We start from the raw sequence: 19,156 nt of genomic DNA, 5'->3' as shown, positions 1-19,156 counted from the left end.
TGAGTGATCAGGCCATGAACAATTTGCCCTCGGTATGCGTAAAGCCGTCTCGAAAGAGGCATAATGTGGCTGATCCCTTTGTGGCGCAAACCCCAAAATAGCAGCGGCGATCAGCGGGTAACAAGGATGGCATCGCGGCTGTGCTGGACAAAACGACGCGTCTTCAAGCAGCTTGGCCCTTGCCCTTGCCCTTTTCCCGATCCACCCCCCCGACACATTACGTCGCTGTCGACAAAAGCTTTCAATAGAGCACCTGTCTTCATAACCTACCCAAAGAAACTGACATATTTCTTTGCATCTTGCATCTTGCATCTTGCATCTTGCATCTTGACTTGTATTCCTGCGCGTAGCCTGGAATCCTGAAACAACCCCAGAAGCACGCTACCCGTAGCTGTACAACCCCAATCCCCGGTGTACACAACCGACGACCGGACGAACTTCCTACCAACCCCCTGCGCCTCCGCATTTCAGTACAGTCAGACACTTATCCTCGGCGACCTGCATCGCAACCGCTCTTTGAGAGAGTGACGACACGACAAAGAGCAGCCACCATGGCGGCAAACGACTACTACAACACTTCGTACAATCCGCCACACGCCCGTCCCGACCCTGCACTCCCTCCCCTACCGCACAACCAGGCGCCGTCGCCATCGCCCTTTGAGGATGATAGATACTACAACACGCAACACTCGTCGGGTGCGCTAGGCGGATACCCGTCACATAGCACGTCGTATGGCGGACAGCAGGACCCGTTTACCGACCAGAATGCGATTCCGTTGCATACGCAGCCGAAGATGGATGGTAGTGGCAGGAACAAGCTAGACGACGGCAGTCCGACGCGGTACAATGCGGATCCTGAGGCGCTTCCACGGCCGAGCAGGAAGCGCAGCAAGAAGAAGAAGAAGGGCTGGTTTAGTGGGAGGGTTACGTGGGTCGTGTATATTTTGACGACGGTGCAGATTGGAGTTTTTGTGGGGGAATTGATTAAGAATGGTAGGTTGTGGATATCTACACCCTCATCATTGAGGAATTGAGGTATTGGAAGGTATACTGACAATCACAGGCATGCTCACCGGCTCACCCATCCAAACTAAGCCAAACTTCAACATCATGATCGGACCTAGCCCCTACGTCCTGATCAACATGGGCTCGCGCTTCACCCCCTGCATGCACAACATCAACCAAATCATCGCAAACAACGTGCAATCCTGGCCGTGTCCCAACACCACCTCCCTCGACCCGGGAAGCCTCACTTGCTCGCTGTCAGAACTCTGCGGCAACGGCGGCGTCCCAGACCAATCCGCCGTCACCGACTTCCGCGACCGCTCCCACGAGCCAAACCAGTGGTGGCGCTTCATCGTGCCCATCTTCCTGCACGCGGGAATCATACATATCGGGTTCAACATGCTGCTCCAACTCACGCTCGGCCGCGACATGGAGAAGGAAATCGGGCCCTTGCGCTTCGCTCTCGTGTACTTCAGCGCCGGGATCTTCGGCTTCGTGCTCGGTGGGAACTACGCCGCCGACGGCCTGAGTTCCGTAGGCGCATCAGGTAGTCTTTTCGGCATCCTTGCCCTCACGCTGCTCGATTTACTATACACATGGAGCACCCGAAGGAGTCCGGTTAAAGATCTACTGTTCCTCCTCCTCGACATCGCAATTGCCTTCGTGCTCGGCCTCCTCCCCGGCCTCGACAACTTCTCCCACATCGGCGGTTTCCTGATGGGTCTCGTTCTCGGCGTGTGTCTGCTGCATTCTCCCCAAGCGCTCCGCGAGCGCATCGGCGTCGACGAACCGCCCTACGCCACCGTGGACACGCAGCCCCTCGCGCCCACCGATTCCGAATCAAAACAACAACTCAGCCGCTTCGCCAAAGCGCCTATCGGCTTCTTCAAAGCCCGCAAGCCGCTGTGGTGGGCGTGGTGGCTTGTCCGCGCCGGCGGGCTGGTGTGTGCGTTTATTGCGTTTGTCCTGCTGCTCAGGAACTTTTACGAGTGGCGGAATACGTGTAGCTGGTGTAAGCATTTGACTTGTTTGGTAAGTTGTCTCCCCCTGTCATCTCGCGCGACACTTCAGAGGCGGATTTGCTAACACAACTGATAGCCAATTACCACGGGCGGCGTCGATTGGTGCGATATGGGCGGCTTGAATCTGCAGAATCGCACAACGACAAATCAGAGTCCCGCGAGGAGGGGGCTTGCGCCGGTGGATTTGGGCGGGTTTGTAGCGGAAGCGATGGGCGCGATGATGTGAAGAAAGTTGGCTCTATTCTGGTAAATGGCCGCAAAAGAGCATGGGAAGGTTGGAAACATTGGAAACTGCAAAGACATAGATACCATTGCATTATAGCTTGGAGTTTTACTTCACTTCCTTCGGGAGATTGGATAATGATATACATGATTTAAATTCACTTGAAGCTCATGATATTTTGGCACTATGAAAGACCGAGAGACACTCTCACGCCACTCGTACTGTAAAGTCAAAGATTTCGCAATTTTTTTTTTTGGATCGGAGAGAACTTAGAAAAACAGACTTTCGGGTGCCAGTACTACACACGAACAAGTAAAGAAGTGAGCCAGTGACTAGATTCAGTATGGCGAAAGTTGATAGAGAGTCCCGCAGTCGATGTGGTGCTTGCTTCGCCAGTCCATACCATCATCAATCCTGGGCCTTTAATGTTTCGGCACAGAGTAAGATGTTTGACTGTGAAGGAGGTCGTCGACCTGAGACTGCGAAGACCAAAAATCCAGATAAGAAGCCATAGAGTAGCACGGAGTGACTTGGAAGAACTCCAACGGGGGCGCAGACTCAGCATCTACCACCTCACGCGCGGCTGCATCGCAACACCACCGATGACAGTGCTTCGCACAGGCTCCTTCCAGTCCGGAGGCTTAGTGACCGAGTACTGCAAATAGTTGGCAACCGGCGGCCTATAATGCTCCATGCGACCAGTCTCCTCGTTGTGCAGCAGGGTGCTAGGGTTGTTGAGATGGTCAGGGCGGGTCTTCTCCTGCACGCCCAAGAAGCCACCAGAGATGCGGTCGAGGAAGATGCTGAAGTCGTCCGCCTTGTTGATCTCGCACCTAGCGCCGCGCGACTCGCAGTGAGCCATCAGAGCGGTGGCGGACTTGAAGTACTTGAGACACATGGGACACTTCATGCGGGTGATGCGGTGGTCTTCCATGATGTGTCTCCTCTGCTCTCCGGCGTCGGCGAAGGTCTGTCTGTTGTGGGATTAGTTAATGTTATCGAGGCGAGACACGTCGTGACCACTTACTCGCAGACAAAGGGACAGTAGTACTGGCTGATGGCAACATCGAAGAAGCGATCGGGCGTCCAATCGCTGCTGTCCGGATCCCAGAAACGGGTTCGCATGATGTTAGCACCGTGCTCTTGCTTCATATTTTCATCGTGGGCGACAATGCTGAAATCCTCAGTGACGGGAGTGGGCTTGGCGCCAGGGAAGAGCGCACTGCTGGCCGACTTGCCGTCTCGGGAGCTCCAGACTTTGGACTGAAGGTTCTTTGATGCAGCCGCCGAGGAGACTTGACGAGATGAGCTGCCCTGTGACGAACCTACGGGGAATGTGGCCGCAGTAGATAAGCCAACGGGTGAGTTGACGACCGTAGCAGAGGCCTCCAAGTCCGCAGTCATAGACAGTTGGTCAAGCAAGGAAGATATGTCGGACTTGGTTGGGCCAACGCTGTTCATCTGGGACGGCAGAGGCGGGTATGTGCCGAGATGGACAGGTGTGTCTGGTGGAGTATCAGGCTTGATAGCTTGGAACTTGACGTCTTCAATCTCCTCGTCGTCGAAGATCTGGTCTCCAAGACTAACTCCACCCTCTTGCTCGTCACAGTCAATTGCGGCTTCAAATTTGGCCTGCTTCTGTTCGAAGCGCACCAAGGCCTCGCCACCTTTGAGATACTCAGTGATGAGATGCTTGTGTATCACATGGCCTTGGAACTGGGCTTGAGATATGACGTTGCAGTGTCCAAACTCCAGGTGTTCGATGAGGAGGAAAGCGCAGGGAAACGTCTCATGGCAGCCAATGCAGGTCAGCCTCTGGTTGATCTTGTGATTCTGTCATGGTCAGTAACAGTGTGCTGAGACCTTGTTGCTGACGTACCATCTCAACGTGACGTCTATGTCCAGAAATTGACTTGAACTCATCTCCACAAATTCGACAAGCTTTGTCGTGCTTAAGTGGCGCGAGGATCTTATGGAATGCGAACGCTTCAAAGTCCTCAAAGTCCTCGTCGCACTTGGTGCAGTACTCATGCTCGTCCGAGTTTTTCTTGTGGTTCTTCATCTGCTTCTCGGTGTCGAACGATTCGAAGCAGTCTGGATACGTGCATTTGATGCGGCGCAGCGGTACAAGCTCTGCTGGCATGTTGGGTGGTTGCCAATTGGTCTTCGGGAATTCCGAGCCTGCGTAAGGTGTAATGAATGGTCTTGCCCTTGCTCCTCGCAGTTGGCTATTGCACTTGGGGCGTCAGATTGCTTGAGCGACGCCTCAATATTTCTCGTACTATGGTATTGTCTCTAGCCTTTCGCTAGTCCGGCGAAGCTGGTGGGTGATTGTGAAGTTGACTCCTTGTCAACCGGGCGCGTACTGAGTGCTGCACTCGGCTGGGTGTTCTCGGATATCGAACCAGGAGGGGGTTATCGAGCTGTTGCCGGTAGCCCGAGGGAAGGAGTGTGGTGTTTCGAAAGCGAAGTCTGTGGGTGGATATAAGTAAATAGCCCAGGCAGCGCAGCAAACGGTCTTCGAACCGATTTGGGTGAGGGACGCAAGGTGAAGGTCGAGGCTTGTCGCGGGTGAGAGCGGTCTGTCACCTTGTGGAGGCAGGAGCTGTCCGACGTCAATACTCAACCTCAATACAACAACCTGATAAATGATTGTGGAGCGACGAGAAGCTACATGGCTACTTTACTGTAAGATTAACGGCTCAGATGTATTTTCAACCTTTCGAGTCATCTGATTGGCAGTGTTTTTGTGTGCATTGCTCATCACGATCGTATTCAGCATCAGCAACTCTCACTACATATCTAGAATCGCGAATATGGCAGCCTAGAGCTCTGTTAGTACCCTTCAATTGAAGAGGCGGTAACTCCACATACCACTTGCCCCTCAGCGTAATCTTCGCCCACTCGCCCTTCTCGTCCGTCTCCTTTTCCACCTTGGTGCTAAAACTGATCGCGCTCATGATGCCGTCACCAAACTTCTCATTCAGGATCGCCTTATACGCAGGTCCATAGTTCTGCACAATCTCATACAGCCTGTAAACCAGCGGGTCTTTGGGCGGCATCTCTAGCGACCGACCACGGTCGGGGAAGCCTGAAAGCTGCGACTCGAGTACCTCAACCGGAATGTCCAGGACTTTGGACAGCGCCTTGATATCCTCAGGAGAAGCCATTGCTTGTCCGTAGAAGAGCGCGGCAATGGCAACTTCGTTGCGGCCGACGGCTTGAGCGATTGCTTCGAAGGAGAGATTCTTCTTCTTCTTGGCTTCGAAGAGAGTTAGGGAAGAAAGCGGTAGGCGAGGAGCGATGTCCTCCTAGTGGCGTATTAGTTGCAGTTGAAGACGTTTTGCATATGTCTTACCTGAAGAGTAGCAACGGGGTGCTCAGACATCTTGGGCGAGCTCAAGTGAAGGCCACGTGAAGCTACAGAAGGTTGGAACAACCGAGTTGAAGCAGGTACAATTGCACGAGAGGCCAAACGAGCAGAGAGTGCGACACGAGAGAAGGAAGCCATTGTATAAATATTGCGTGTTAATATACAGCTACCTGGGTAGAAATTGCTCACACCTATGTGTTGTATGCGAATAGATAAGGAAGACGGGAAGCTCAATGCCGATCCAATACAGCTTGAGACGTCATTGAACTCCGCACTTCTTCAAGGGGCCCTTGACCCACAGCGGGAGCGAATGGGAGTGGCTCTGGGCTCTATTTCGATCGATTTGATCAACTCCTCGGCAGCGTGGGCATGCCGGAGCGGCAAGATAGACACGATTGTAAGATGGTGTACGAAGACTAGGTAATGAAGCTCGGATCTATGGCGAAGGTGGGGTAGAACTGCCCCTCCACGATAATATCACAGCGATGCGTCCGTCAAGCTCAATGGCTGGAAAAAGGCATGAGGCTATACAGTATATCTCTCAAAGTCCGCACATATGCTTCGACAAATTAAAATTAGCCATAGCTTCGTGCATCGAAGCCAAGAAGTGCACGCTTCTGAAGACGCTACTTTATCAACCCTAATGGCAAGCTGACATGTACTATGCCCCTGGAAAATCAATGACTTGACGTCAGAAACAAAAATTTCACAATCCATCCCAGTAAGGAAGGGCTGCACGTAAGCATGATAAACGAAAGCACTTGGGCATAGAGGCGCGCGCGTGAAGCGAGGTGCACTACGACTATCATCGAGATCAATGAAAATGGCCATGAAAGAACGCGAACAGAAGCGAGGAGAGTTATCGCGGGAGATCAACGTGAAAGTTCTCCAGCTTGCACTATTGTAGTCTATTGACGTTGTCACCAAGCGCCGCGAACGGAATGCGGAGGATGGTCACGTGACGGCGAGAGCCCATTCTTAATACTGCAAATGCTGTTACTAAAGACTGTGTATGGGTGCAGCTTTACGGCTGGTACTTAGGTATATGCCAGTTGATGCGGTTACACCCCGTTCGTATTGTTACGTAGCGCATGCAGATCTCTTTGATTGGTGAAAGAAAACGCCCAGACCGAGTACCATTTCGGGACCCACCCGAGCACACGTCTTTGGCTTTGTCGAATAGCAAGCCTGGCTAGGCGAACTAGAACAATGGACTTCGAGCCACATTGTCGGTCCTATTCAGACAGTGCTATTTGCGAAAGAAAAGAAGCTCTTGATTGAAGAAAGAACCTTCGAATGTAACAACGAATACACGAAGCATAGCCCTAGTCGCCCACGCCTATGATTCCGAGTGCCTAATAAAGACTGGATTGTGGTATAAATCAAGACATCTGCGTATCAACTGGTCTCTACTTAGTTACTTTTCACATGATGTCTGTTCCCCCAGACATGAACACAAATCAACCAGAACTTTTGTGGACGCCTGAAATAGCACGACGGACCAAAGCACAGGTGTTGCAGGAAGAATGGGGAGTTCCCGATGTATACTCAGTATATGAAAAACGAGCAGAACTCTACGATAGACCCCTTCCGCCCCTGGAGGCTTGGACTAAGTTGAGATCGCGTCCTTTGTCCCTCTTTTACCAGGCGCCTTCTTGTCCACCTATCCCGTCTATGGAAGAAATCCGCAACGTCACCCCAGATAATAGTCTCCATGCGAACAACGGTAACCATCTAGTATCTAAACTCGGGGCTACTGTTGTCAAGCATGGCTGTAGTGCTAGTATCTTGGAAGTAAGTAAGCTAAATATGTTCACACTAGTAGTCTGTTGCACGTAATACTAAAGAAACATCAGGAAGCTGAGAACCTGCTTTTCCTTGCAGAAAAACGCCCTAATCTGCGCATACCCACCGTATTAGCCCTCTGGTCGACTACAGAAGAAGAAGATATTGAAAACCCTGTGTTCTGCCTGATGATGGAATTCATTGAAGGTATACCATTGGGCCACGATGTATTTCAAACACTACCGATCTGGGTACAAGACACTATCTGCGCTAAAGTGTCATCGCAACTTCGTTACCTCCGCGAACTTCCATCTGAGGGATACTACGGACGAGTTCACAAACAGGCGTGGTTATACCCGCCAACAGGCATAAAGTCATTCACATATACATCTCCAGCAACTGTTGGGCCGTACGAAACCTACGAAGATTTCATTTCAGCTATGCGTCGCACTGAGCAAGTGCAGCGGGCTGTAGGCTATAAATCTGCAGAATGGTGGCATGGAGACGAAGAGAGGACGGCTAAGCTCATGGGCATCTTCCCAGACTGGGAGCCCAACGAGCCAAAGTTCACATGGATTGACCCAAAACTTACAAACATGATTGCTCAAAAAATTACAAGAGAAGATGGAAGCGAAGACTGGGAGGTCTTCTTACTCGATTGGGAAGTCTGCGCATGGTACCCTGCTTGGGTCCAAGGGACGCAAATTATAGGACGCAGCGGCGTTTTAACCCGCAACCCTACGGATCCATACAAACCCACATCCTATAGGAAATCAGAAATCACTTCGATGATGAGGAAGGATTTCGATCCTGATATTGACCAGGAGCGCCTGGCTATTATCCGAGAACACCCGGCCTGGAGATTCTACTAGTCGGCTTAGCCTGCAGGTGGCGATGCGATTATCGTTGGTCAAGCAATCTGCTTTGCCTACATCAGATAATGAGTACAAATGTACTGATAAACTATCCGTTGCAAGCGACGGGCCTACATCAATAGGCTTGTTTGCGCTTCAATAAAGAGAACGACGGGGATTCAACTATGTGTCAAGGACTGATTTCGTTCGGCGCTGTCAAGTGCGTTTAGTTTTCTTGCTTGAAGGTTTTTTGTAAAACAGAATTGTCAAAGTAGCTAGATTGGATAATTGTGTTTTTAATGCAGTCACATTCGCTTGTTTAGATCGATACACGTGTCCAATTATTGCACGCAGCTGTCCAGACGTATTCTGTGAGATCCAAGTTAAGTAATTTAGTTAAAATCCATAGAATTCATGGATTTTAGGAGACATAGGAAAAGGTGTGAGTGAGTTAATGCCTTCAGTTTTTCATGCGCTATTTGCTCTTGGTGCCTTAAACAAACTTAAATCTATTCCTACAGAGCAAACAATCCAAACCCCCTCCACTTCCCAGACCCTGGCCCCCAATTTCTGACTGAATCTCTATTGCATGCTGAATGATATCAAGTTTGTGGTCGTAGCTGTCTGAGTCCACCTCTCAATTATCTCACCCCGAAACAACTGCTGTGACCAGCCCCACAACCTGCCCTAGTTGGCCCGGGTCCATTGGCCACCTGCACCACCTGGACCACTGTGATGACTATCGAGAAGCACCAAGAGACTGCTTCGCCAGTTGGTGAAGTTTTGTTCAGGGGATTGATCGTTGGGCATGGGATGAGTATTGCAAATCTGCTCAAATGTCGTGACGTCGCGAAACCATCCGTGTTCCTCAACCGTAAAATCCGCCGAAGGGCCTTCCATGTCGAGGATGCCCGACGTTTGTGCATCATATGAGAAGACTTGGCATATGTGGTCGCTGCTGATACATTTTCTTGACTTGTGGATATAGAGGCGCGTTACTCCGTCGACTTCGTAGCTTCCAGTAGAGACTAGGTGCCCGTTGATGTGCGGATCCGAGACGGTATTTACTGCAGTGGTAGAATTCCCGATGAGGTTGTTTGGTCCTGACATGCCGGTGCTTCGATTCAATCGTTCTCAAAGCAAGATGCGAGAGGCGGTTGTTGATATCAGCCGATGAATTCGTGGTTGCGGTATTCGTTGATGAAAAGAGTATCCTTGACACTTACTGCGCTGCCTGTGGGTGGATTGAAAATGAGCTGGGAAAAGAAACCCGTCTTTTTATGATATAAATCTGATGGTTGTGAGACAGTTTGAAACTACGACAAAGACAAGAGTCAAGCCTACGCAGAGACATCAAACAACCCACGACAAGGCGAGTACTACAACAGCAAACACGCGCTTAGCAGTTGGCGGAAGCGGTTTATTCCAACCTTTGCGCAGATGGAGGGAGGCGGAAGTGATGAACAGGCAGACGCTGAGGCCGACAGAGACAGTGCTTGGGCGTGAGCATCCAGACACGCTGACGAGCATATACTGCCTTGCTTGTCTTCTTGCAAAGCTATGTTGCTACGATGAATCTTTGACCATGTACCATAGTGCCTCTGCGCCTATAAGTCATGAATTCGCGTCTCTTTGTTCTCTTCATGTCGAGGGCGGTAGTATGAGTGTTTTGAGTTCACGGTGGCGGGATAAAGCAGGATCTTTAAGCAGCTCACGAGCCTTGCATTGAGATTGATATGATCATCTCCTCGGCACGTGGGCATACTATTGTATGATGGTCTAGATGGTGTACGGAGACAGATGAACCTCGGATGGGGACGGTGGCTCTCAAGTTGCAGAAAAAGCGAGATTTAGCAGCTTTAGAAATTCTATATGCAGAATAATATTCCTCACCTGGACGTAGATAGCTCTACTTAAGTCTGTCTAAACGAAAGTAAAAAGACTCCCTAGAGGTATTCCCCAGCTTTTTCTGATCATGTTCTTTTCGCTCTTGAACTGTTGTCGCAGTCTGGCTGCATTAGCTCTTCTGCAACTTGAGGGGGTGGGGTAGGATTGCCCCTCCACGATGTCGATAGCAGCACGTCTTTGAGCACAATTGTATCGGACAGGCCTGAGGCTATCCAATTGAACCTCGAATGGATTGCAAAAGCGAGACCCTCACTGCAGGCGCGCGCACGACAGGTCCTGGTACCATGTTGGCAGGTTATTGGGTTAGCTGAAACAGCTCAGCTGGTGGGGCAATGACGCGCATCTCCATCTTCACATGAGCTGTCAGCTCAGCTCCGCAAACAACATCTACGAACACTCATACCGCTCCAGCGAAAGCGAGAGCTAAGCAACTGTCGCAATGGCGCATAATCGCCGCGACGACGACCTGGCCTATGGCGACTACCATGGCCAGCAAGAGGGTCAAGAGGGCGATCGAGGCATGATAGGCGACATGGGTCGGCGCCTGTTTGGGGGCAAGAAAGAGGTACGAAACGAACGCGCCATCCCTCTCTATGTATACCCTGCAAACAGTGCACCCAGTAGAGGCGGCTAGAGTCAAATTGTGGTTGTCCTAGCGTACGGGCCGTTTTGCTTTCGTGGTTCCTTGATTGCACTCAGCCGCCCGCAACCTCGACCTTTTCCTTCTCTCAACAATTTCCAGCTACAGCACCAATCGCATCTAACTCGGTACATTGCAGAATTCCCAGCAAGGTTCATCGTCCCAAGGCGGCAGCATGTCGTTCTTCAACAAGCTGCATGAGCCGTTTCATGGCTTCGTCTCTGATCTCAAAGACTCGCTCTCTGGCAAGGACGAGAACAAACCACAGCAGCAGGGAGCGCCGGCGCAGCCAGGCCAGGAGTACCACAGCCAGCATCGCTTTATGAGCTTTGCGCCAGAGAGACGTGGCAACGAGACCAAGTGGTATGTCGATGGTTGCAGCTACATGTATGCAGTCTCGATTGCCATTGAGCATGCCAGAGAGTCTATATGGATCCTCGACTGGTGGCTGTCACCCGAGCTATACCTGCGTCGCCCACCGGCGAAGAACCAGCAGTACCGATTGGACCGCCTTCTCCATGCTGCGGCTGAGCGTGGTGTCAAGGTCAACATCATCGTGTACAAGGAGGTTACCCAAGCTTTGACTCGTAAGTTGCTGAATCCAGTGCTGCCCGACTATCTCCACTCTCTTTTACCACACACGACGGACAAGTTCACAAAGGGCCTCACCCGAGTGGGGCTGGATGTCATTTTTAAATCGCTTGAAGAGTGGGAAAGAACCGATCCGCTAATAGCTCCGCCCATATCAGTCTCCTCCGCGCATACGAAGCACCACCTCGAAGAACTACACCCCAACATCGGTGTCTTTAGGCACCCTGATCATCTTCCGGATGCGGCGGTACTACAATCCTCCTTCTTCGCGTCCATGAAGAACATGTCCTTCAGTCCGGCGAAGTTGGCGCAGATGCCAGGCGACGGTCTCAAGGCGATATACGGAGCCCACGACGGCACTGTCATGTACTGGGCGCATCACGAGAAGTTGTGCCTTGTCGACGGTCAGATAGCTTTCATGGGTGGCTTGGATTTGTGCTATGGTCGATGGGACACGAACCAGCACGCGATCGCAGACGCACATCCGGGTGACATGGAACGCATTGTTGGATGTGGAAGGTGGGGTAGGGAAGAGCGGGGTAGGGTCGTTCGTTCACTTTTTTTGATGAGGCGTTGCGTTCTATCAAGCACAATAGTTGAAATAAGACCAGACATGATCAAATTGAAGCTATGGCATACAATAGTCGTATATTTCCAATCTAAGCTGAATGCGTCGCAAGCAGCCAAAGCCATAAGTGAAATGTTTTCCACTTGCTTTATTCAGCCAAGTCGTGCTCCTTAACCGCCGTGCTCCGCCTGCGCAGCATGTGTCTATCCACTTCAAAGGTGCGTCTCTTCTCAATCTTCACTGCGGGGATGCGGGTAGTTCAGATCTCTCCCTGTTCCGATGATTAGCGATTGACGTTAACAATAAAGGGCGTAAGCTTACAGTCAGAGGAAAGATCGCGCAGGGATGGCTGGGCACGAAGTTGACCAGGACCGCGTTGACCAGCGAGGTCGCGCAGAGACGGCTGGGCACGAAGTTGACCAGGACCGCGTTGACCAGCGAGGTCGCGCAGAGACGGCTGGGCACGAAGTTGACCAGGACCGCGTTGACCAGCGAGGTCGCGCAGAGACGGCTGGGCACGAAGTTGACCAGGACCGCGTTGACCAGCGAGGTCGCGCAGAGACGGCTGATGACGGAGTTGACCTGAAGCGGGAGTTCGATGCCACCCTAGCATGTCAGCATATCTACAAGTATGTGTGATGGGCGATTTACAATTGTTGGATGCCATGGCTGGCGAGTCTGGAGCGGGTTGGCGGGGCTGGCGGTTCTGAGGTCGTCTGTCTTCTACATTTGCCGAGATGTTAAGCTGAGGTGGTCTTCGGGCCTTGCAATTCATAAGTTAGCAACAGGTGTGCGGTAAGTGACGATGTTATGTACCTTGGTATCGACTTCAACAGCTCCTGACTGAGGAATCTTCCCCGTCTCTTCGTGGCTGTCCTGATCAAGATCTAGGTCCTCCATCATCATCTGGGCGTCTGCGACCTGCTCGTCATGTTCATGCAGAACTTCCTCGATAGCGTCGTCCATGTCGTAATCCTCAGGTTCCTCTTCGCGCAAGACTCCTGCCAGCTCATCTAGTGAAGTGCGGATTTCAGCCATGAAGATATCCACGTCTTTATCCTCACCCTCAGGATGCCAGCGGCGAGTTAACGCCCATAATGCCTCTGCGTCCACAAGGCATGAATTTGCATCGCTCCATTCTCCTAGAGTCGATCCCAATAGTATGAGTGTTTTGATTTGGTGGTAGCGGGGTATAGCAGGATCTTCAAGCAGCTCACGAGCCTTCGCAATACACTCGTCAAGACGGTCAGCATCGTAAAGCGCTTTAGCCTCGTTGAAAGCATCCGTGAATTGGACGTCGATAATGCTCTGGGTCGCCATGCTTTCAGGTATGAGGTGATTGTGGAAGGTTGATTACCAAAAGAAAAAGAGTTGGGAGAGTGCGTGGCAGTGAGTTCGAGGTTGATATTGACGACGCGCCAAGAACACGGGAAGTGAGAGCACGCAAACGCACAATCAGCAAATGCGCAATCAAGCAAACGGACTAGTCGCACAATTCGAATTCAATATTCTGCTTTTCTGAATTGACGTCCAACCTTCCTCGCAGAACAACCACATCCCCAGCAGTCGCATGCTACAATCATAAGTGTACCTGTGGCTTTCGAAATGTCAGCTTCACGAACACCACGCCAAAAGGGCACGCCCAAGCTCAAGAGGTCCAAAGAGAAGGATGAGCGTGACTCTGATTTCGTCGATGCCGCCACCGACGATGGCTCGGAGTCAGATTTCGAAACGAGCCTTCCGACCACAACCAAGACTGCGCGAACGACGAAGACGAAGACCAAGATTGCACCCCAGACCAAGACTAAGACAGAGCCCAAAACAGCTGCCTCCAAGTCTTCTAGCAAAAAGCCCACCGGAGCGCGACCCAGGAAGCGGGTCAAAATATCCGTCGCCGACCCATTGCTAGCCGCCACAGTAGCAGCAAAAATCAGCTTGCAGAAGTTGGAGTTCGAGAATCCCAACATTGACTTGAACGATGACGTAACTGTGTATGGTCAGTTCCTCAAAGCCATCAAAGATTTTGGGCTTCAGTCGCACCCAGGAAAGCCACACGTGTACACTCCCGTATACAATAGTACGAGCACCCACATACTCGACATGCCCCTGTACGATGAAGCCAACCGCTTCTATGTGTTGCTGGAGAGTGAAGTTTCTCTGTACGACCATGCTTTGACTGATGGCAGTTCCTCGAAGTGTTGGCGGCTACAAGCCCAGAACATTCGCGACCCGGGGTCTGAGCCCATCGACTTATTTGTTCAGCCTTCTATTGTGTCTCCTCTGGGTTCTTGTCCGACATGCATAACAAGGAACAACACAGGAGTGCAGTCCGAAGTTATGTGCAGTAGGCAAAATCCATGCTACCACTGCGTCAAACAGAACCTGGGTCCTCAGTGCACTGCGATGCTCGCTCTTGAACGCCAACAAGGACCAAACATCATCACGGAGCTATTCTGCAAAGATCGCAACCTGGTTATCCAACTGGGCAAGATTAAAGTGGATGCCATGAACAGGATGCCAGAGACTCTGCCTGCACCTCAGAGATCGATAGTGGCGTCCTCCGCACACTTTATAATGCATAGCATTTGGATCTTCATTGACATAGCGAGTCTCGTTCGATGGAAGCAATTACACAATCCGACAGTCCATCTCGGTGAACTCAACCTGCGAAGGAACGGAAGAGTCGTGTCAATGTGGAGTGCACAACATTATGGAGCTCCGATGCCTTGGAAGAGAAACCAGAACCAAGTCAAATCAAACATGATCAAAGTCATGTGGACACCTACCATCTACCCCTACTCTGGCCCAACCCACACTTCGAACCCATCCAAAACCATACCCTTGCTCATATCAGCGGTTCAGAAGATGGATGCGCAGAAAGTGGCAGCATGCACAGACCTCCGCACCTACGCCATGTTCGGTACACCCGATGACACCATCACGACAGATTTAGGAAAGGAGGCTGTGCGCATCGGTCAAGAAATCGCGTATCAGCTTGTTGGTCACATAGGATCGCATCCGGCTCTCCGCGCTGTCATCGATAACAAGAAGAAGTCTTTCCAAGCATCTGGCGATATGCATGCATACCGAGGACCAAAGAAGGGAAATGGTCCTTACAACGGGGTTCGAATATGGGGTTTTCCATACAAAAATGTCTGGGGCGTCATCCAAATCCGTCCAACCCTGAAAGTGATGGAGGGTTTGAGTGACGAAGTCAACCACACTTGGGCCCTTCGCACCCTCATCGACGACAAGGTATGTCTTGCATACATCATGCAATCATCACTGGTGGCACTCGCACAGGGCCATGATCTTGTCAATGTGGTATTCTCGGCTTTCTTAGCGGCTGAGTACATCGAAACTGGCGTCCTTACGAGGGACGATATTCTCGACAGCTACTGCGCTTGCGAGGATGAGGCCATGCGTGCTACTACGGACCATCATTGCATGTGGTGCTTTGCCATAGCCACATGTTCACAGACCGCCAGGAAGATTGTTGACGGGAGTGTCCTCGTGGTTTGTCAACAATGCATCGGGCAATCAGACACTGTCCAGATTTTCAGGCCGCATGACTTTCTAGTTCGCATTGCTTCTAACTGTCGCAGTCATCTCGAGAAAGAGAAAAAGTATGGGATGGTGCATACTTGGACCTCCACAGAATTGGTGAAGGCTATGCAAGACAAATTTATTACGCCAGGGAACTCAGATGAGTGGAAGGACGGCTACTCTGGAGTTATGATTCCTTTCAAGGCCCAGACACATGATCCGACGTCGAAGTTGTACAGGTTCGGTGCTCGAAAACATCCGCATGGTATTTCGATTGAGAAGCCTCACCCTTTATGGGTCGATGATGATGGCAACAAGTCAATGCATGGCCCGGAGAATTGCATCTTCACCAAGGATTGCATCAATCGTCTGAAGGGTACTTTCGGGCCCTCTATCCTTCCACTGCTCAAGAAATCCCTGCAGCTCAAGAAGCGTTTCGATGCGGACCCAGCGTGTCGACGGTACATGCCAGATGTTGTAGAAGAATGGAATGTCATCGAGCGTGTAAGTTGCTCTTCTTACTCTGTTGTCTCAGTCATGATGCTAATGATCGCAGGCCTACGATAACCAGAGAATGATCAGCATGCTGAATGACTTAAGCATCCGCGCGCGCATAGAATCGAAAATGCCTGATGATCGACTTCGCCAGGTGATAGCAATGGAGAGGAGCGGGATGTGGGATGGCAATCTCTTGCCGTCGCCTGACAGACTCCGAAGAGCATTCATCATGAGGGGTGATCGGTTTGCGAGCTTTCCAGCTACGTTTCGTCAGTCTTATCCAATGTGGACGAAAGAGGAGTGTGAGATCATACTCGGTTGTATCTCACAGATCCAGAATGATCGATCAACCGACGGCATGAATCGCCACAATCTTGTTCTACCTCGACTTGGCAAGAACAAGATCCCCTGGCCGTGGCGAGAAGACGGCTGTCCAGAAGACGCTGACATGGGTTTATTGTTCCGAGAATTTGCTGGGCGACTCCACACGATGGCAACTCTTTGCAACAGAAAACATACGACAAATGAATCTCCAGCCACTCTATTCATAGAGACTATTGTTCAATGGTTCGAAAAAGGTGGGAAATGCCATATCTTTGGGTTCGTCATGACCCCCTTCATTGGACACCCGACCAACTACTCATTCGGACGCGGTCGTGTGCAACACATGCCGGATGGTAAATTGCGCTATATCCAAGCCGGTGAACCAATGAAGACTGGATGCAAGACTCTGCTGCCGAAAGACATGGTCACTGATTACGATATCTCGCGACGCACTATTTCAGTCGAGTCATGGAGGGCCAACACACTGGAATTTTGTTATGAGAATAGCGAAGTTCTGATGGACCTTCTAGAAAAGGCTGTTCTCGATCTACAAGACGAATGTGCATGGTACGGACCAGTTGGCGGCAAGGACGATTATCAATACGTACCCATGCCCAAGACCAAGAGCAAGGTCAAGTGGGCGGCAGCCATGATGCAGAACAGTGTTGGTGTCGAACTCACTGCTCCCGATACCTCGGAACACGAGCTTGATGAAGAAGAAGATGAAGAGGTCGTCACGCTTTCGGAAAACCACGCACTAGTCCGTGCCGTTCAAGAAACAGGAGATATCAAGCCACAAGACGAAGCTTCAATGTCGACGACATCAACGCCTGGCGAGGGAGTCGAAGGAATGTTCGCCAATGATGTTAATATCATCTCTGAGATGAACGTCGATCCTGAGATCAAAAAACAGTTCACAGATATGCTGAATCGATACAAAACTGCGATGCACAAAAGCACGGATTCCGGCATTTCATCTTCTCGCCAGATTGCAGAGGATGCGCATGTTACTTCCAGCTCCAGAGAAGATCAAGTGGAAACTTCACGTCGACAAGGAATGCTCGAAGGCAAGTACGAAGTCTACTCTGACATATACTCGCGTGATCCCGAAGGCCTTGGTGAAAAAGTGGCCCACTGCTTGGAGAACATGAAAATTGCAGCGGAAGATGGAGATGTCGGCGGCTTCAAGAAGGCTGAAGAGATGTTCAAGTACCAGTTGCCACTCATGTTTCCTTGAAAAGCATCAGCTAGTTGTAGATGAGTGTTTGCTACTCTTGCAAGTGTATACACATGCTTTATGTATCGCAAACTGGTCCATGTCTTCAATGAACTGGAGGAGTTGTTCTTGAGGTGCGCTCTCAGAGTATTACAATGCAGAATCAAGATCATTGACAAAGAAAATTGACCTCGTATCTGTGACCTTCGTACATCACGACTTCCCGAGTAGCAACCGTGTTTACTTAATGCTTTCCCTTCTCTCTTATCCGCCGTCAGCTGACTGTGTGGCTGTTATCTCATAATGGCTCGATGCCGAGCAGATGCTCTTCCCTGCTGTATTATCCGCCGTCAGCTGACTGTGGGGCTGTTATCTCATAATAGCTCAATGCTGAGCAGATGCTCTTCCCTGCTGTATTATCCGCCATCAGCTGACTGTGGGGCTGTTAGTTGGATTTGCTCGATGCTGAGCAGATGCTCTTCCCTGCTGTATTATCCGCCATCAGCTGACTGTGGGGCTGTTAGTTGGATTTGCTCGATGCTGAGCAGATGTTCTTCTCTGCTGTATTATCCGCCGTGTGCTCAGTGTGCAGCTGTCATTTTGTATTTGCTCGATGCCGAGCAGATGTTCTTCCCTGCTGTATTATCCGCCGTGTGCTCAGCGTGCGGCTGTTCTCTTATACTTGCTCGATGCTGAGACTAGTGTTTTCTTCTTTCAAGATCCGCTGTGAGCATGCTACCGAGCTGTAAATATATGCCTACTTGAAAGCAAACTCATGGTATGTCAATTCCGATGTTCGGCGTAGGGTTGGGATCGAGCCTTCCCATAATGTCTTCAGAATGCACGCGTGTGCCCCGCTCATCGACAGTTCCGCCAGAGATACGAATCGTGGCTGAAGAATAGAGCGGGAGATAACCTGTCTCTGATGTTAGGGAAATGCTTCGGTGCTTACAATATCAGCTGCTCGGAGGTCGGAAGGGCGGAAGGATAGTTTGCTCTTTTTGCCAGGACGTGCTTGCGTGCTTTTACTATCAGCCACTGAGAACTCGTGAGGCTGGAATATAGATAGAATATTGATGACACGAGGATAACAGATTTGACTATACAACCGCCAGAGGCTCACGGCATGGCGGAATGAAAGCCAAATCTTTGAATGAGTGTGGCCATCGATGAAGAGTGAATAGTATTCTCACTGGATTTGTTTTTTCAGCTGAAGCTATATTTTGGAAATATCACTCGACGATCTTCGCCTGTGTGCGTAGCCCGAATCTTTTCGTTGTCTCTCAATGCCTGAGTTTTGGTCTGCCAGTCTTCACTCAAATCCACTGGGTCGATGATTTCTGGCGGATATGGAACACGCAAATCTTAGTTTCGATTCCATGTATGCTGTGTTCTAGCGACTTCCATCTCTGCCACGATCACATCCTCTAGCGGGAGATAATATCTCTTGCCGTGGATATTTCTTTGTATCAAAATGCGCAGGGTGAGCTCATGTCCGCCGATAGCTTGATGAGCAGCTGATGAAATGTTTGTCCTGCCCAACAATACCTTCCTCCTATCTCTCATTCTCTTCTTTTTTGTCTTCTTGGTTTACAGATTCGCA

The 19,156-nt window shown here is 50.7% G+C and overlaps 8 protein-coding genes across 8 annotated transcripts; 4 read left to right on the top strand and 4 right to left on the bottom strand.

Annotated features, from left to right (window-relative positions):
• Nucleotides 1–551: 551 nt before the first annotated feature.
• Nucleotides 552–2,416, top strand: SNOG_10784 (hypothetical protein; the record flags this gene model as incomplete). The annotated part of the gene is made up of 3 exons (XM_001800992.1): nucleotides 552–993; nucleotides 1,064–2,037; nucleotides 2,104–2,416. The coding sequence occupies 3 exons, from the start codon at nucleotides 552–554 to the stop codon at nucleotides 2,251–2,253; spliced, it is 1,566 nt and encodes a 521-aa protein (XP_001801044.1). The 3' UTR covers nucleotides 2,254–2,416.
• A 399-nt stretch (nucleotides 2,417–2,815) lies between these two features.
• Nucleotides 2,816–4,393, bottom strand: SNOG_10783 (hypothetical protein; the record flags this gene model as incomplete). Its single annotated transcript, XM_001800991.1, has 3 exons — nucleotides 2,816–3,224; nucleotides 3,278–4,083; nucleotides 4,130–4,393. The coding sequence occupies 3 exons, from the start codon at nucleotides 4,391–4,393 to the stop codon at nucleotides 2,816–2,818; spliced, it is 1,479 nt and encodes a 492-aa protein (XP_001801043.1).
• A 549-nt stretch (nucleotides 4,394–4,942) lies between these two features.
• Nucleotides 4,943–5,780, bottom strand: SNOG_10782 (hypothetical protein). The gene is made up of 3 exons (XM_001800990.1): nucleotides 5,609–5,780; nucleotides 5,125–5,561; nucleotides 4,943–5,074 (listed from the first exon to the last, which is right to left on the bottom strand). The coding sequence occupies exons 1-3, from the start codon at nucleotides 5,759–5,761 to the stop codon at nucleotides 5,053–5,055; spliced, it is 612 nt and encodes a 203-aa protein (XP_001801042.1). The 5' UTR covers nucleotides 5,762–5,780; the 3' UTR covers nucleotides 4,943–5,052.
• Nucleotides 5,781–7,054: 1,274 nt separating this feature from the next.
• SNOG_10781 (hypothetical protein) lies at nucleotides 7,055–8,280 on the top strand (the record flags this gene model as incomplete). The annotated part of the gene is made up of 2 exons (XM_001800989.1): nucleotides 7,055–7,417; nucleotides 7,480–8,280. 2 exons carry the CDS (start codon nucleotides 7,055–7,057, stop codon nucleotides 8,278–8,280), a joined length of 1,164 nt encoding a protein of 387 aa, XP_001801041.1.
• Nucleotides 8,281–8,949: 669 nt separating this feature from the next.
• Nucleotides 8,950–9,372, bottom strand: SNOG_10780 (hypothetical protein; the record flags this gene model as incomplete). Its single annotated transcript, XM_001800988.1, has 1 exon — nucleotides 8,950–9,372. One exon carries the CDS (start codon nucleotides 9,370–9,372, stop codon nucleotides 8,950–8,952), a length of 423 nt encoding a protein of 140 aa, XP_001801040.1.
• A 1,237-nt stretch (nucleotides 9,373–10,609) lies between these two features.
• Nucleotides 10,610–12,143, top strand: SNOG_10779 (hypothetical protein; the record flags this gene model as incomplete). The annotated part of the gene is made up of 3 exons (XM_001800987.1): nucleotides 10,610–10,735; nucleotides 10,950–11,397; nucleotides 11,545–12,143. 3 exons carry the CDS (start codon nucleotides 10,610–10,612, stop codon nucleotides 12,141–12,143), a joined length of 1,173 nt encoding a protein of 390 aa, XP_001801039.1.
• An 85-nt stretch (nucleotides 12,144–12,228) lies between these two features.
• On the bottom strand, nucleotides 12,229–13,289 carry SNOG_10778 (hypothetical protein; the record flags this gene model as incomplete). The annotated part of the gene is made up of 3 exons (XM_001800986.1): nucleotides 12,229–12,240; nucleotides 12,291–12,575; nucleotides 12,786–13,289. 3 exons carry the CDS (start codon nucleotides 13,287–13,289, stop codon nucleotides 12,229–12,231), a joined length of 801 nt encoding a protein of 266 aa, XP_001801038.1.
• Nucleotides 13,290–13,574: 285 nt separating this feature from the next.
• SNOG_10777 (hypothetical protein) lies at nucleotides 13,575–17,574 on the top strand (the record flags this gene model as incomplete). The annotated part of the gene is made up of 2 exons (XM_001800985.1): nucleotides 13,575–16,019; nucleotides 16,072–17,574. The coding sequence occupies 2 exons, from the start codon at nucleotides 13,575–13,577 to the stop codon at nucleotides 17,572–17,574; spliced, it is 3,948 nt and encodes a 1,315-aa protein (XP_001801037.1).
• Nucleotides 17,575–19,156: the final 1,582 nt, after the last annotated feature.

The sequence above is a fragment of the Parastagonospora nodorum genome, assembly GCF_000146915.1.
Source record: "Parastagonospora nodorum SN15 chromosome Unknown scaffold_17, whole genome shotgun sequence".
Classification (NCBI taxonomy): Eukaryota; Fungi; Ascomycota; class Dothideomycetes; order Pleosporales; family Phaeosphaeriaceae; genus Parastagonospora; species Parastagonospora nodorum.
The sequence above is the reverse complement of the archived record's forward strand: the minus strand, read 5'-3'. Positions and strand labels throughout refer to the sequence as shown.